General features: G+C 40.9%; 2 protein-coding genes across 2 annotated transcripts; both read left to right on the top strand.

Moving 5' to 3' along the window:
- Positions 1–3,452: 3,452 nt before the first annotated feature.
- On the top strand, positions 3,453–6,527 carry srd5a3 (steroid 5 alpha-reductase 3; the record flags this gene model as incomplete). Its single annotated transcript, XM_079267287.1, has 5 exons — positions 3,453–3,676; positions 4,384–4,535; positions 4,606–4,791; positions 4,884–5,009; positions 5,633–6,527. 5 exons carry the CDS (start codon positions 3,453–3,455, stop codon positions 5,890–5,892), a joined length of 948 nt encoding a protein of 315 aa, XP_079123413.1. The 3' UTR covers positions 5,893–6,527.
- Positions 6,528–7,335: 808 nt separating this feature from the next.
- tmem165 (transmembrane protein 165) lies at positions 7,336–11,551 on the top strand. The gene is made up of 6 exons (XM_079267842.1): positions 7,336–7,648; positions 9,234–9,462; positions 9,566–9,741; positions 10,293–10,475; positions 10,667–10,772; positions 11,134–11,551. The coding sequence occupies exons 1-6, from the start codon at positions 7,493–7,495 to the stop codon at positions 11,208–11,210; spliced, it is 927 nt and encodes a 308-aa protein (XP_079123968.1). The 5' UTR covers positions 7,336–7,492; the 3' UTR covers positions 11,211–11,551.
- The last annotated feature ends 380 nt before the right edge of the window (positions 11,552–11,931 follow it).

Genomic DNA, 11,931 nt, shown 5'->3' with positions numbered 1-11,931 from the left:
TTCACAAGAAAAAAGATTTGAGACAAAAACAAATCAATAGATTCAGTTTCATCGCCTGCCAAAAGATGTCTGTCAAGGTTTGGATGTCAGAGCTCAAAGTGTCGGATGATTTGGGACAGTGTCAACACAAGGAACCAAACGGAGCAGCGGTTCACCTGCCGAGGAGCCGGAGGTGCGTGTCTTGGTGCTGGCATGGATTCAGAAGGGTGTGGTAGGCAGATGATGGGGTTGTGTGGATTGGCCACTTCTACACAAACTCAATGCCCCCTCCCAGCCAACACTTCCTGGACGGCTCCACACCAACTGCACACCAACAGAAACACTTTCCATTTTTATTTTCTTATTATTTTCCACATTCAACATGAGGTGATTGTTTTGACCTCCGTGTCACTCAAAGCTTAAGAGAAACAAAGATTTTAGAAGCGTCTTGGGGGGAACGCGAGAGAAGGAAAACGTTCAAAGTTGTGTGCGACATATTTGTATATCTGGGTCATAACACGAGTGATATCTGTGACACACTTTAAATACAGTGTTTTGTTATTTCTCTCTGATAAAAATAAAGCATGAAGACCATTATATGGATTTTTCTTTTACTATGGAGAGCTGGAGAAGTTGATCTCAATAGAACTGAATTCAAAAACAATGTTTGTGAAAACGGCCATTTAAAAGTTGTCACAAGAAATCATTTAAAAAAGCGGTGAATTGTTTTCAGCACTGTTTGTGATTGTGCTCTGAGATCACAGTGTCCCACAATGCAATGCAGAAAGAATGGGCACGAAGCACTGGTGCGTAAGGAGACAGAGAGGAGCTGGGAGGGGCAGAGTGTTTGTGCATCACTGTGGTGACTGATGCAGAAAGGAGGGCGCAGTACAAGTACACGACAGAGAAGCAAAGCATGCAGCATTTACATGACTCATGTAGAAACCACAGGAGAACAGAACATATGGAAATGCAAATAAGAACCCCCCCCCCCCCCCAAAAGTTTAAATTAACACTCACCCAGTGTTTATAACCACTGTACAAGTGTTAAATCAACACTTTAGAAATAATAGGCCCTAATCACAGAAGCCACTCTGACATGTAATTGCAGGGTAAACACAGGTGAGATTGAAAAAGATGAATCACGGCCCTGTTCCATTTAGGTGGGACGGGCCCCTGGTATTGAACATGCATTACAAGCGTGTGGATACATCGAACACTCAGGAAACAAAGAGGTCAGGAGAAGTCTTCATGTCTGTGTGTATCATTCAAAGTGCTGTTTCCTTCTAACTGTGTCTCAATCTGCATCTTATTTGATGATATTCTACGTTGCCCACGGAGCACCAGCTTAACTGCAGTCTTTCGGGGGCCTAAAGGGGGCCCGCTCTTGGCGCAGCATTAAGGAAAGAGGACACCGAGGACAGAGAAGGGAGCGGAGCAGGAAACAGAGCACGCTTCCTCAGACAGGATGCTGAGCTCCTCTAAGAGAAGGCATCCTGGAATCTCAGGCCTCAAAGGCTTTTCTACCAAGTGTTTCACACAAACACGCTGCTTTTCCGTTGACGTGTTGCTGCGTTGTGGAGAGGAGGAACTCACAGGAGCGAGAGCTGCGAGAGGAAAAGCTCAGCAAAAAAATAAAATGAGCGAAGAACCGAGGCCGAGAGGTCGGTCAACATCAAATCAAAGTGCGATGAACTTAACGCATAAAACAGCAGCGCTCACACCTTCCGTCCTGTACTGCGCTACAGCTCAGAGGGAAATATTGTTCTTTTTACTCTGCATGGTTCTGTTAACAAGATACACTTTAAATATTTGACATATGATGACCTTATGAGGTTCAATACTTTACTTGAACAACCGAACAGTATAAACCAGTTAAACATGGGTCCACTTAAATGCAGCTTTTATGTTGATTCAGTAGTAATAATTATATAATGTTACTTAGTAATGTTATACCGTTACTTGTGTACTTTATATCATAAAAAGTATCTACTCAGGCATTTTACTTAAGTATTTTTACATTATATTAAGTAAAGTATCTTAATTACAGCTGAAATTATGACTTAATTCATTGATTAGTTGGTTCTTTGAAAATTAACCCGCAGCCAATTTGATAATTAAATTATCAATTTATGTCATTGATTGATCTTAATCCAGCTTCTTAAATGTAAATGTTTTCTGCTGTTATTGGTCTTTTATGATAGTAGACGTAATATCTTTGGTTTTTGGACAAAACAAACAGTTTCAATTTGTCAACTTGGGCTCTGAGAAACTCTGAAGGGTATTTTTTGTTGTTATTTTTTGGGACATTTTATCGACAAATAAATTAATTTGACAATGAAAATAATCATTACTTCAAGGATTGTCATTATATACAGGATTGCAATATTGCAGGATTGAAATATGATCATGCATGCGTCACAAAATGATAACTCATTCCACCACTGCATTTAACTTTGTATGTCCAAAGACAAACTGATAAAAGTTTAGAGAGGATTGACACGTGGACACAAACAATACATTTCAGAGTATTTCCCTTATCTGCAGTGGTGTATATCATCTGACAGAACGGTCCATGCTCTCACGTTGGCTCCTCCTGTTATGTGGTAGGATTCAGGTGCTGCCCTCTGCTGGAGGAAAAAATAAAAGCTCTTCTCATGAACGCTGAAGGTATTAGAAGTAGATCTGTGCTGTCCTCACTAAAGGTTATCCTTGTACCTTTTGTTCTCCAGAAGCTTAAACCATTCATCATTTTCTAAATATTCATAAAATGATTTTTTTTGGTCTGATGTAGTGCTATTAATAAAAAATGCACAATTTAGCATAATTTACTTACAATGACAGGCCTATAATTTATTTTATGGGCAACTTGGATGCAAACATTTAAGATAATGTTAATGGATGATTAAATATCATAGTCATATTGGAGGTGGAAAGGCAGCACTCCCTATTCCACTGTGCTCATGTATAATTTTTCCAACAACTTAAAGTTGTCAGTAAAAATTAATAGAAAGGCAACAAAATGGTTTAAATCTATAACTCGGTCTATTTTCTGTTAACGTCTTTAACGTCTGTTCACGTGATTGTTTCTCTGTTATGTTTGCTTTTTAACATTAATCATTTTTTTCCTTCTTGATTTTCAGCATTACGGAAGAGGATTAGGCCCACATGTGGAAAGAAAATATTTGAGTTATGACTTTAAATTTCTCTTTTTCCTTCTCGTGTGGCCCTAATCTTCTTCCGTACAGTCTAGTATTACCTCTATTGTTTGTGTTTAATTGTGTTAAAGCATCATTTCCACCGTTGTTGATTTAGTTCTACACTTCATCTTTTTATATTAATGCCGTTTCTTGTTTTGTATATTTTTCTTGTTCTAAAAAATAAAGTTTCATCCGGAACTGTTATGACCGTTTTCCGACGGACTCTTTTCAGCGTTGCACACAACATTGGACTCAACCCGGCGTGGCTGGAAAATGACGCGGGGCTCGTTCAGCGCGAGCTGTACGGATGTTTTATGGTCTTTTCTGGCGTCATGTTTCCTTTTAGCTTTCTGTGCTCACAAAATATCAACACGCCTGCCGAGGAAATATGACACGTGTCGTCTCTACGTTTTATTTCAGGATCTGATTCGGTACGGAAAGACCAAACAAAACCTCTCACGAGACGACTGGCTGCGCGCGTTAGACGTCCCGAAAAGGTAACAGTAACGTGAATAAATGTGATATAATGCATGTTTAAACGTGAATATATTATTATATTAAATATATCGAGTTTTAAGGGTTCGTTTCATTGTTTAAAACATAGACAACTCAAATGTGTTTCTGCTAATTTAGTTAAACACAACAATCATATCATCTATCAGTTTATTCTTTAAGTGTGACATTTTAATTAAATCATTTTAATTGTCATTTATTTAATACCACCAATGCTACTCACTATTTTACTATTTTACTCGCAAAGATATAATTTGTTACTGTGATAATATGAATATACAAATCTCTACACTATGTTCTTAACATTCCTATTTTATTGGGGAAATTGTTTTCTCATAAACACAAGTGTTTATTGAAATGGATTTAATGATTAACTCTCTTGCTCTTACAAACAATAAAACAGGTTATTTGCATATTACAGAAACATATCTAATGAAACTCCCTGACGTCAAATGAAATGCTCTTCTAATGTCTGTGCTTGTTCATTTATTTTAAGATTTTCAATTATTTTTGTATTATTATAATAGTTTAATTTTCAACTTATTTAGAACATTTATTTGTCTCTCATTGCATTGTTTTAATTCATTCCCCCCTTGTATTTCAACAGTATACCGTTTTATTGTTAGCAGCTCTCCTCTATCGTTACTTGTTTTTCCTTAAATAAAGTAGTGTGTCTTTATTCTCCTTTCAGATGGTTCTGGCACTTCTACTTCATCTCTGTGGTCTGGAATGGTTTTCTTCTGTCGTTGTACCTGAACTCCATATTTCAGCATCAGTCCTACCCGTCATGGCTGACTGGAATATTAGACATTTTGATAGATGCACCAAACACCGACAGTCACGGTAGGCTCTTGCTCTTACTGGTGTTTCCCTGTGCGATCCGCTCTGTCTCTGGTACTGATGCCGTCTGTAGTCCCACAGCTGTCTACTCTGCTGGTGCAGCTGCTGCTGTGCGTCCACTCCCTCAGGAGGCTGCTGGAGTGCCTGTTCGTCAGCGTCTTCTCTGACGGAGCCCTTCACGTGGTGCAGTATGTGTTCGGCGTGTGTTATTACGTCATACTGGGGCTGACGGTGCTCGGCTCCGATCGTCTGGGAGAAGGTGAAAGTGAAATCAGCCCTCTCTGCATCCGCTGTACGCTGGTTCTGCTGTGTGGGTTTTGATGTTTTGTGCCGCTTTTTTTTTTTTTTTAGGGACTGGAACCCTCCTCTCTCAGCTGGACTGGTTTCATGTGGCTGGAAGTGCACTTTTCATTTGGGCCTCTCTGATGCAGCATCAGTCCACGGTGCTGCTGGCCGGGCTTCGCACCGGAAAGTCAGGTAAGCAGCTAGCTGCGTGGTTTGGGCCTTTTACTACAAATGATGTAAACTTTAAGGAATACTTCACCCACAAAATGACCATTTATTTATCAGGTACTCACCGCATGTTACTTTGAATTTTCAAAACTTGTTTTAACTTTTAAAACACCATTTAATACACTTCACACTCGTCAGGACTCTCACAGACTGTTTATTCTCGTGCAGTCTCTCTCTTGCTCTGTGTTACGACCGGCTCGGGAGTCGCAACATATAGGAGGGACACAACACCAAGTTGGGCTAAAAACAACCACAGCTGCCAGGTTATTTACAGGACACAAGTAAACTGTAGTGTGAAAATCCCACTGCAGGGAGCTGCACCTAGAAGTCAAAAGACACAGAATACACACACATGCACACACACACGCCCAAGCACAAACATTCACAGCAGGACATAGAACCATACGTAACACTCTGGTAAAAAAAAAAACATGTCCCCATCTGGTGCATCACCTGACACTGATACACCTACTGCCTATATCCCTTCACTTAAACAACAAAATAAAGGAATGAAATCGCTCCAACAAAGACTCTCTGTGGTCGAGGACGGCCTGGTGAAGAGTGTAAACCACTGGTTTGTGTTCTAGGATCGGTGGAGACGCTGGCTCACAGGGTGCCACGGGGAGGCTGGTTCGAGCTGGTGTCCTGCCCGCATTACTTCGCTGAGCTGCTGATCTACGTCTCGCTGAGCCTGGTTTTCGGAGGCGTGTCCCTCACCTGGTGGCTCGTGGTCCTTTATGTGCTGTTCAACCAGGCGCTGGCAGCGCAGCTCTGTCACGACCTTTACGTCAGCAAATACGAGTCGTACCCGAGGCACAGGAAAGCATTCATACCGTTTGTGCTGTGAGCACGGAACTGTAAAATCAAAGGAAAACAAGGAGTGTCAGAGACGTCTGAGGATCTGAAGGTGTTGCAGTAGAACAAAGCTCACTGTCGGCATCGATTGATAAGATGCTCTGGACCACCAGCCGACAGGACAGCGACGTCTGCAGCTGACGGTGTGATCGTGAGGCGTCGCAGTGCTGCAGAAACAATCGTCCAGCTGAAGTCTCTCCGGGGGAGAAGTGAGCTGCTTCTACAAACTGATGTGAACAAATGACGAACGTCACAAATCACTCGCTGACTGCAAAATCTTGTTTTTGTTATAATGAGGTACATTTATGCAATAATACTGACACATTTTATCTATTATGACACACTAACTGATCTTGTTATAACACACAAGAAACATTTTTATGTTGAGAAAATGAGGTGTTTTGAGAAATTGATGTTTTGACTCAATATTTTGGAATCTGTTTCATGTTTTACTACTTTCTGTATGTTTATTTATTTGAATCATTAAGTGTATGTTTGCGGTAGTGTTGGAGGAATCCACTCGATAGCGATGGAATTGATTGATTGTAAATTAACCTTCTGCCGGAAAACTGATTAATATTACTGTAATTGTAGAAGTGCACAGAATATATGTATTTAAATATTTATTTTTAAAATCTCATTACAGATTGTTCAGACTTGTAAAGTGGTGAGGGGTTCTTTCAACCACTGAATAAAATATGAAAATTTTGTATCAGAACCAGCTTTATTGGCTAAATGTGTGAACAAGGACATAACTAATATATGAAGATATATACGGTATTACAAATATATGAAATACCAAGTGCTGAATAAACATGAAGTGGTTCATATAACAGGTTAGTAAATTTGCCTTTTAAAGGCTAACATTTAAGTCTGTTTATGATAAACCTTTATTCATCCACAGATGGAAAATTCTGTGGTTGAAGACAACAGTACAAATAAATGTAGAATAAATAAATATTCTAAAATAAATAACAAGTAGTATATAAAAAATATAAGAATATGACAAAACAATAATAAAAAAACCTAATCAAGAACAATTGGAGACAAAAATTGATGAAAAGTTAAAGTCACGATTTGATTAATAGCAGCGTGATGTTGAATATATATAATATACAGTAAATATAAAACATAATATGATGCAAACATCTGAATGAGTATTATTTTATGACTTGTAGTGACATTCAACCTATCATGATAGCTTGATTGCCTTTCTTTCCCCCCTTGTCTGTCTTTCAAGCTTTTAACTCCTTTTTTTAACTACGTTTACACAACCGACAAGCAGACTGTCCAATCACTGAGCTGCCCTGTGCGTACGTTACCCCCCACAATGTGACGTCAACGTTGCTTACGGTCCAATCAGCTCTCCGAACGCGGCAGCAAGGCTCTAACTCCACCCCCCGCCCCCCTATGAGTTTCCTCGGCGCTCGGAGTCGGTGTGTTCGTGACGTGTATCACCGAAGACTTCCTCAAATTACAAAGCTAGCTGGCTAATATGAAGTTCGCCAGTTTTGTTGTCGATGACATTAAGTGATTCGGAGACGACAAAATAAAAGCCGGAAACCGTGCCTTGGTCGGTTATTTCGGCTGCCATGATGCGTCTCGCGCTCGGCGGAGGAGACCGACGGGCTGATATAAATGTGACGCGAGTCTTCTTCTTTCTGCTCTCCGCCGTGTTGTTGTTGTCGGTCGGAGTGGCGTCCGTTCCGGATGAGAACAAACCAGCACAAGCGCAACCACCACAAGAAGTAAACATTTTTTATTATACGTTTATTATTTATCAATTAAACTATGAAACGGGGGGGAGTTGTTATTTTCGACGCCAGTATTTTTGCTTCGGTGCTTGCTAGCTAGCAGCGCTGAGGTAGCATGCTACATGCTAACAGAGATACCTGCAGAAACTCGTTGTGTTCCGGGGAAAGTTAAATCGTTTAAATAAGGAAAGTTAAGATGAGCTGACGGACGCGTGGGATGTTTACATTTTTCAATTATAGTCTTAAAAGGTGGAAACCTTGTCAGTCCTGGTTGATTTACAATTTGGGATAAAAACAAAAGTAATTGTGTTTGAATGAGAAGTTTCATATTAACATGCACATTTTCAGAATTTATGTGCAGAGGCTAATTTTCTTTTCTTTTTAAACTAATACAGCAGGAATGTCACCACAGAAAATGCGAATACAATAAATATTGCAATACAGTTGTCAGAAGGCCATAGGCTCAATTACTATTGTGTTACCTCCTACAGCAAATATAATTATCTTTGTTATTTGTACAGCACTTTTCAAGCTGGGAGCATAGACAGCAGATCAATACTAATATTTAATATTGTGCTTAGTCATATCTTTTATATAATTTTATGCTCTGTAATTTTGTAAAATTTTAATATTATATAGGAGGCTTCAAATAAGCCCAATTTGGCTTTTTGCTATTTTTATTTTATTGTTTTAAATTGTGCAAAATTAAAAAATATCAACAAAATAAAAACACACAATTAAAAGGCAGAATAAAATAAATATACATACTCATTCCAAAGCATAGAAGGTACGACAGGTGAAAGTATAACAAATTAACTTAAAATGAAGTGGTTGCACAACAGGGCTATATTTAAAAATATATAAATAAATAATATTAATTGTCAGGTGAAAAGGCAATGTCAGTATAAAATGTGTCATAAGACAGGATTTAAAAGCGGAAACAGTGTCAGCAGATCGGAGACGAACTGGAAGACTGTTCCCGAGCTGAGGTGCCAGAACAGAAAACGCTTGATTACCCTGAGACCTTAACCTAAGGAGACGATAGATTAGACCATAACCTGTGACCCTAACCTAAGGAGACGATAGATTAGACCTTAACCTGCGACCTCAACCTAAGGAGACGATAGATTAGACCTTAACCTGAGACCTCAACCTAAGGAGACGATAGATTAGACCTTAACATGTGACCCTAACCTAAGGAGATGATAGATTAGACCTTAACCTGTGACCCTAACCTAAGGAGACGATAGATTAGACCTTAACCTGTGACCCTAACCTAAGGAGATGATAGATTAGACCTTAACCTGAGACCTCAACCTAAGGAGACGATAGATTAGACCTTAACCTGAGACCCTAACCTAAGGAGACGATAGATTAGACCTTAACCTGAGACCCTAACCTAAGGAGATGATAGATTAGACCTTAACCAGAGACCTCAACCTAAGGAGACGATAGATTAGACCCTAACCTAAAAACCTTTTGATATCACCACTTTAAAGCATGGCGATCTGGGAACAGACATGCAAACCCTCGTGTGTAACTTATCTGACTGTCACCGCGTTGCTTTTCTTTCCGACAGAAAGCCTCGAGTCCACACCCCATCGGTCCGGTGGTCTCTGAAGATGGCTCATCCAGCAAAGCAAACATGGGCTTCATCCACGCCTTCGTGGCCTCCATCTCCGTCATCATCGTCTCCGAGCTGGGGGACAAGACGTTTTTCATCGCGGCCATCATGGCGATGCGTTACAACCGTCTCACGGTGCTGACGGGGGCCATGCTGGCTCTGGGACTCATGACTTGTCTCTCAGGTTAGTTAGGAGCGTTCATTTTGGTGTTTTCACATTCAGCAGTAACGTGGAGCTGCTCCTCCATCTTCTGCTGGGTAATAATTCAGTTTATATTCTCCTCCAGTGCTGTTTGGCTATGCCACCACCATCATACCAAGAATCTACACGTACTACGTGTCCACTGCTCTGTTCGCCATCTTCGGTGTGCGCATGCTGAGGGAGGGGCTGAGGATGAGTCCAGACGAAGGCCAGGAGGAGCTGGAGGAGGTGCAGGCAGAGATCAAGAAGAAGGATGAAGAGGTGAGTCCACTCTAAACCCGGGGAGATCCGGTCGTACGACGACAAGTCAAGACTAATAATTAAGCACGCATCATTTATACAACACCTTCAGCGAGGGTCCTGTTTCTCTTGACTCACACATGGTTGACTTTACTTCGTCATGGTGTTCATGCACCATGTTCATGCATGAGCGTCAAGATTTTAATGTGAAATGGATCGAGTCCAAACTTAATGCATAAACTCATTTTTACTGCTCTTATCCAATTTATTTAAAAGGTTTGAATTGTGTTGGAAGCCGTTTTTATCACCAGGTGGTTTGGCTCTATGGTGGTTTTTACTGTTTCAACGAGGGCTGAAATCAACCTTTATCTTCACTGTAATCGATGAGTTTGTTCTATAAAACGGTGAAAAAAGATCCAGGAATTCAGCTTAAAATGTCTCGTTTTCTTCACAACTCAAAGATATTTAGTTTACCGTCACAGAAGAGTAAAGAAACCAGATGGTCTTCACATTCAAGAAGCTTTTTTTTAAACTGTAAATAGAGCGTTTAACCCGGTGTGTTGTCTGTGCAGCTCCAGCGGTCTAAGCTGGTTAATGGGACTCCAGATGTGGAGGCTGGATCCGGGACCTCCATGCCTCAGGGGAAGTGGCACAGCATCATCTCACCCATCTTCATCCAGGCCCTCACCCTCACCTTCCTGGCAGAGTGGGGGGACCGCTCGCAGCTCACCACCATCATCCTGGCTGCTCGGGAGGTTTATTACATTTAATGTCTTTTAGCGCGTCTGAATTTTCATCTTTGGAATCTTCTGTTTATCTGTTTGAGTCGAACCTCAAACAGGAAATGCGTTGATACTGTGTTTATTAAATATTTAAGGGAGGACATGTGTCATTTTCTTCAGCATCAACATGACGGCACGTTCTTATTGTTTTGAATAATTCCCAGGATCCCTTTGGAGTCGCAGTGGGAGGAACTCTCGGCCACTGCATGTGTACCGGACTGGCTGTGGTCGGAGGACGAATGATCGCCCAGAAAATATCCGTCAGAACCGGTGAGACCGTGATATTATTATTATTATTATTATTATGTTCGAGTTAAAGCTCATCAGTCTGGTGCAGTGTGAGAGGAAACCTCTGAGACGAGATCTGTGAGGAACTTTGTGTTCTTGTTGTAGCAGTGGTGGAATGTAACTAAAGTACTTTACTCGAGTACTGTACTGAAGTACAGTTTGTGAGGTTCTTCAAGTCAGATTATCTCCATTTTATAAAATTTCTTGAAAAATTGCAATCGGTGCGTCTTCACTTCATAGAACTCTTTGTTTAATCTCCCTTTGATCTCTGGAGAAGAACACATACGAGTAGTTTTGTGTTGTGATCCATCCCATAATAAATGAAATGTTCTTGTTTCCACAGTTACAATCATCGGCGGGATTGTTTTCCTGGCCTTCGCCTTCTCCGCCCTCTTCGTCACGCCGAACGCTGGATTTTAATTGGACGACAGATTTCAGGTGTTGTCTGTACATACGTGTGACGTTTGGTTAAGTTGTGTAGAGAGCGTTGTTTAGACTGCCCCCCCCACCCACCTGGTGGAGGTTGAACACTGTTTTTGTAATCATTATGAATGATGTTGTAATGAGTGGTGCTCATCGGTGCAGCAGTGAACCCTGGAGCCTCTCTGCTGATGTAGCTGGAGGTGAGCGAGCAGACCACACGGCCCTCTGTGGTCGTCAGTGAGTCCGAGGGACACAAGAGTTCTGTCCTCACACTCAGAGACACTTTGAGTTCATTCAAACAGCTTTTGTCTTTTTTTGTTTTTAAATATTTACGGTCATTTGTTTATTCCATCTTTCATTCTGGGGGGCATTTTCTTTTTTTTACCACGATGCATTAAAATCCCAAAATACGGTTCTACTTCACGAAACATCTTGATTTTCACATTGTGAGGAAAGACGCTGAGAACAGAACCAACAGACAGTCGTGGTGTTCGTGTGTGTGTGTGTGTGTGTGTGTGTGTGTGTGTGTGTGTGTGTGTGTGGCACGGGATCAACGTGATGTTCTGCTGTGGACGTATGTTCACTCCTCACAGAATGTCTCTCAGTTGAAGTGAAGCTGTATTCAGAATGTCTTCAGCTCTTCAGCTTGCTGTCACACAGACCTTTCTGAGGGAATGAAGCTGTTATCTATGATCTACAAACACACCAGACTCATTCA

This window comes from Melanostigma gelatinosum, assembly GCF_949748355.1.
Source record: "Melanostigma gelatinosum genome assembly, chromosome: 4".
Classification (NCBI taxonomy): domain Eukaryota; kingdom Metazoa; phylum Chordata; class Actinopteri; order Perciformes; family Zoarcidae; genus Melanostigma; species Melanostigma gelatinosum.
The sequence above is the reverse complement of the archived record's forward strand: the minus strand, read 5'-3'. Positions and strand labels throughout refer to the sequence as shown.

Excerpts from the sequence above, each read along its gene's own strand:
- tmem165 (XM_079267842.1), top strand. The coding sequence starts at position 7,493 with ATGATGCGTCTCGCGCTCGGCGGAGGAGACCGACGGGCTGATATAAAT. Across the intron at positions 9,463-9,565 it reads ACTCATGACTTGTCTCTCAG|TGCTGTTTGGCTATGCCACC; the intron begins GTTAGTTAGGAG and ends ATTCTCCTCCAG. Across the intron at positions 10,773-11,133 it reads GAAAATATCCGTCAGAACCG|TTACAATCATCGGCGGGATT; the intron begins GTGAGACCGTGA and ends TTGTTTCCACAG.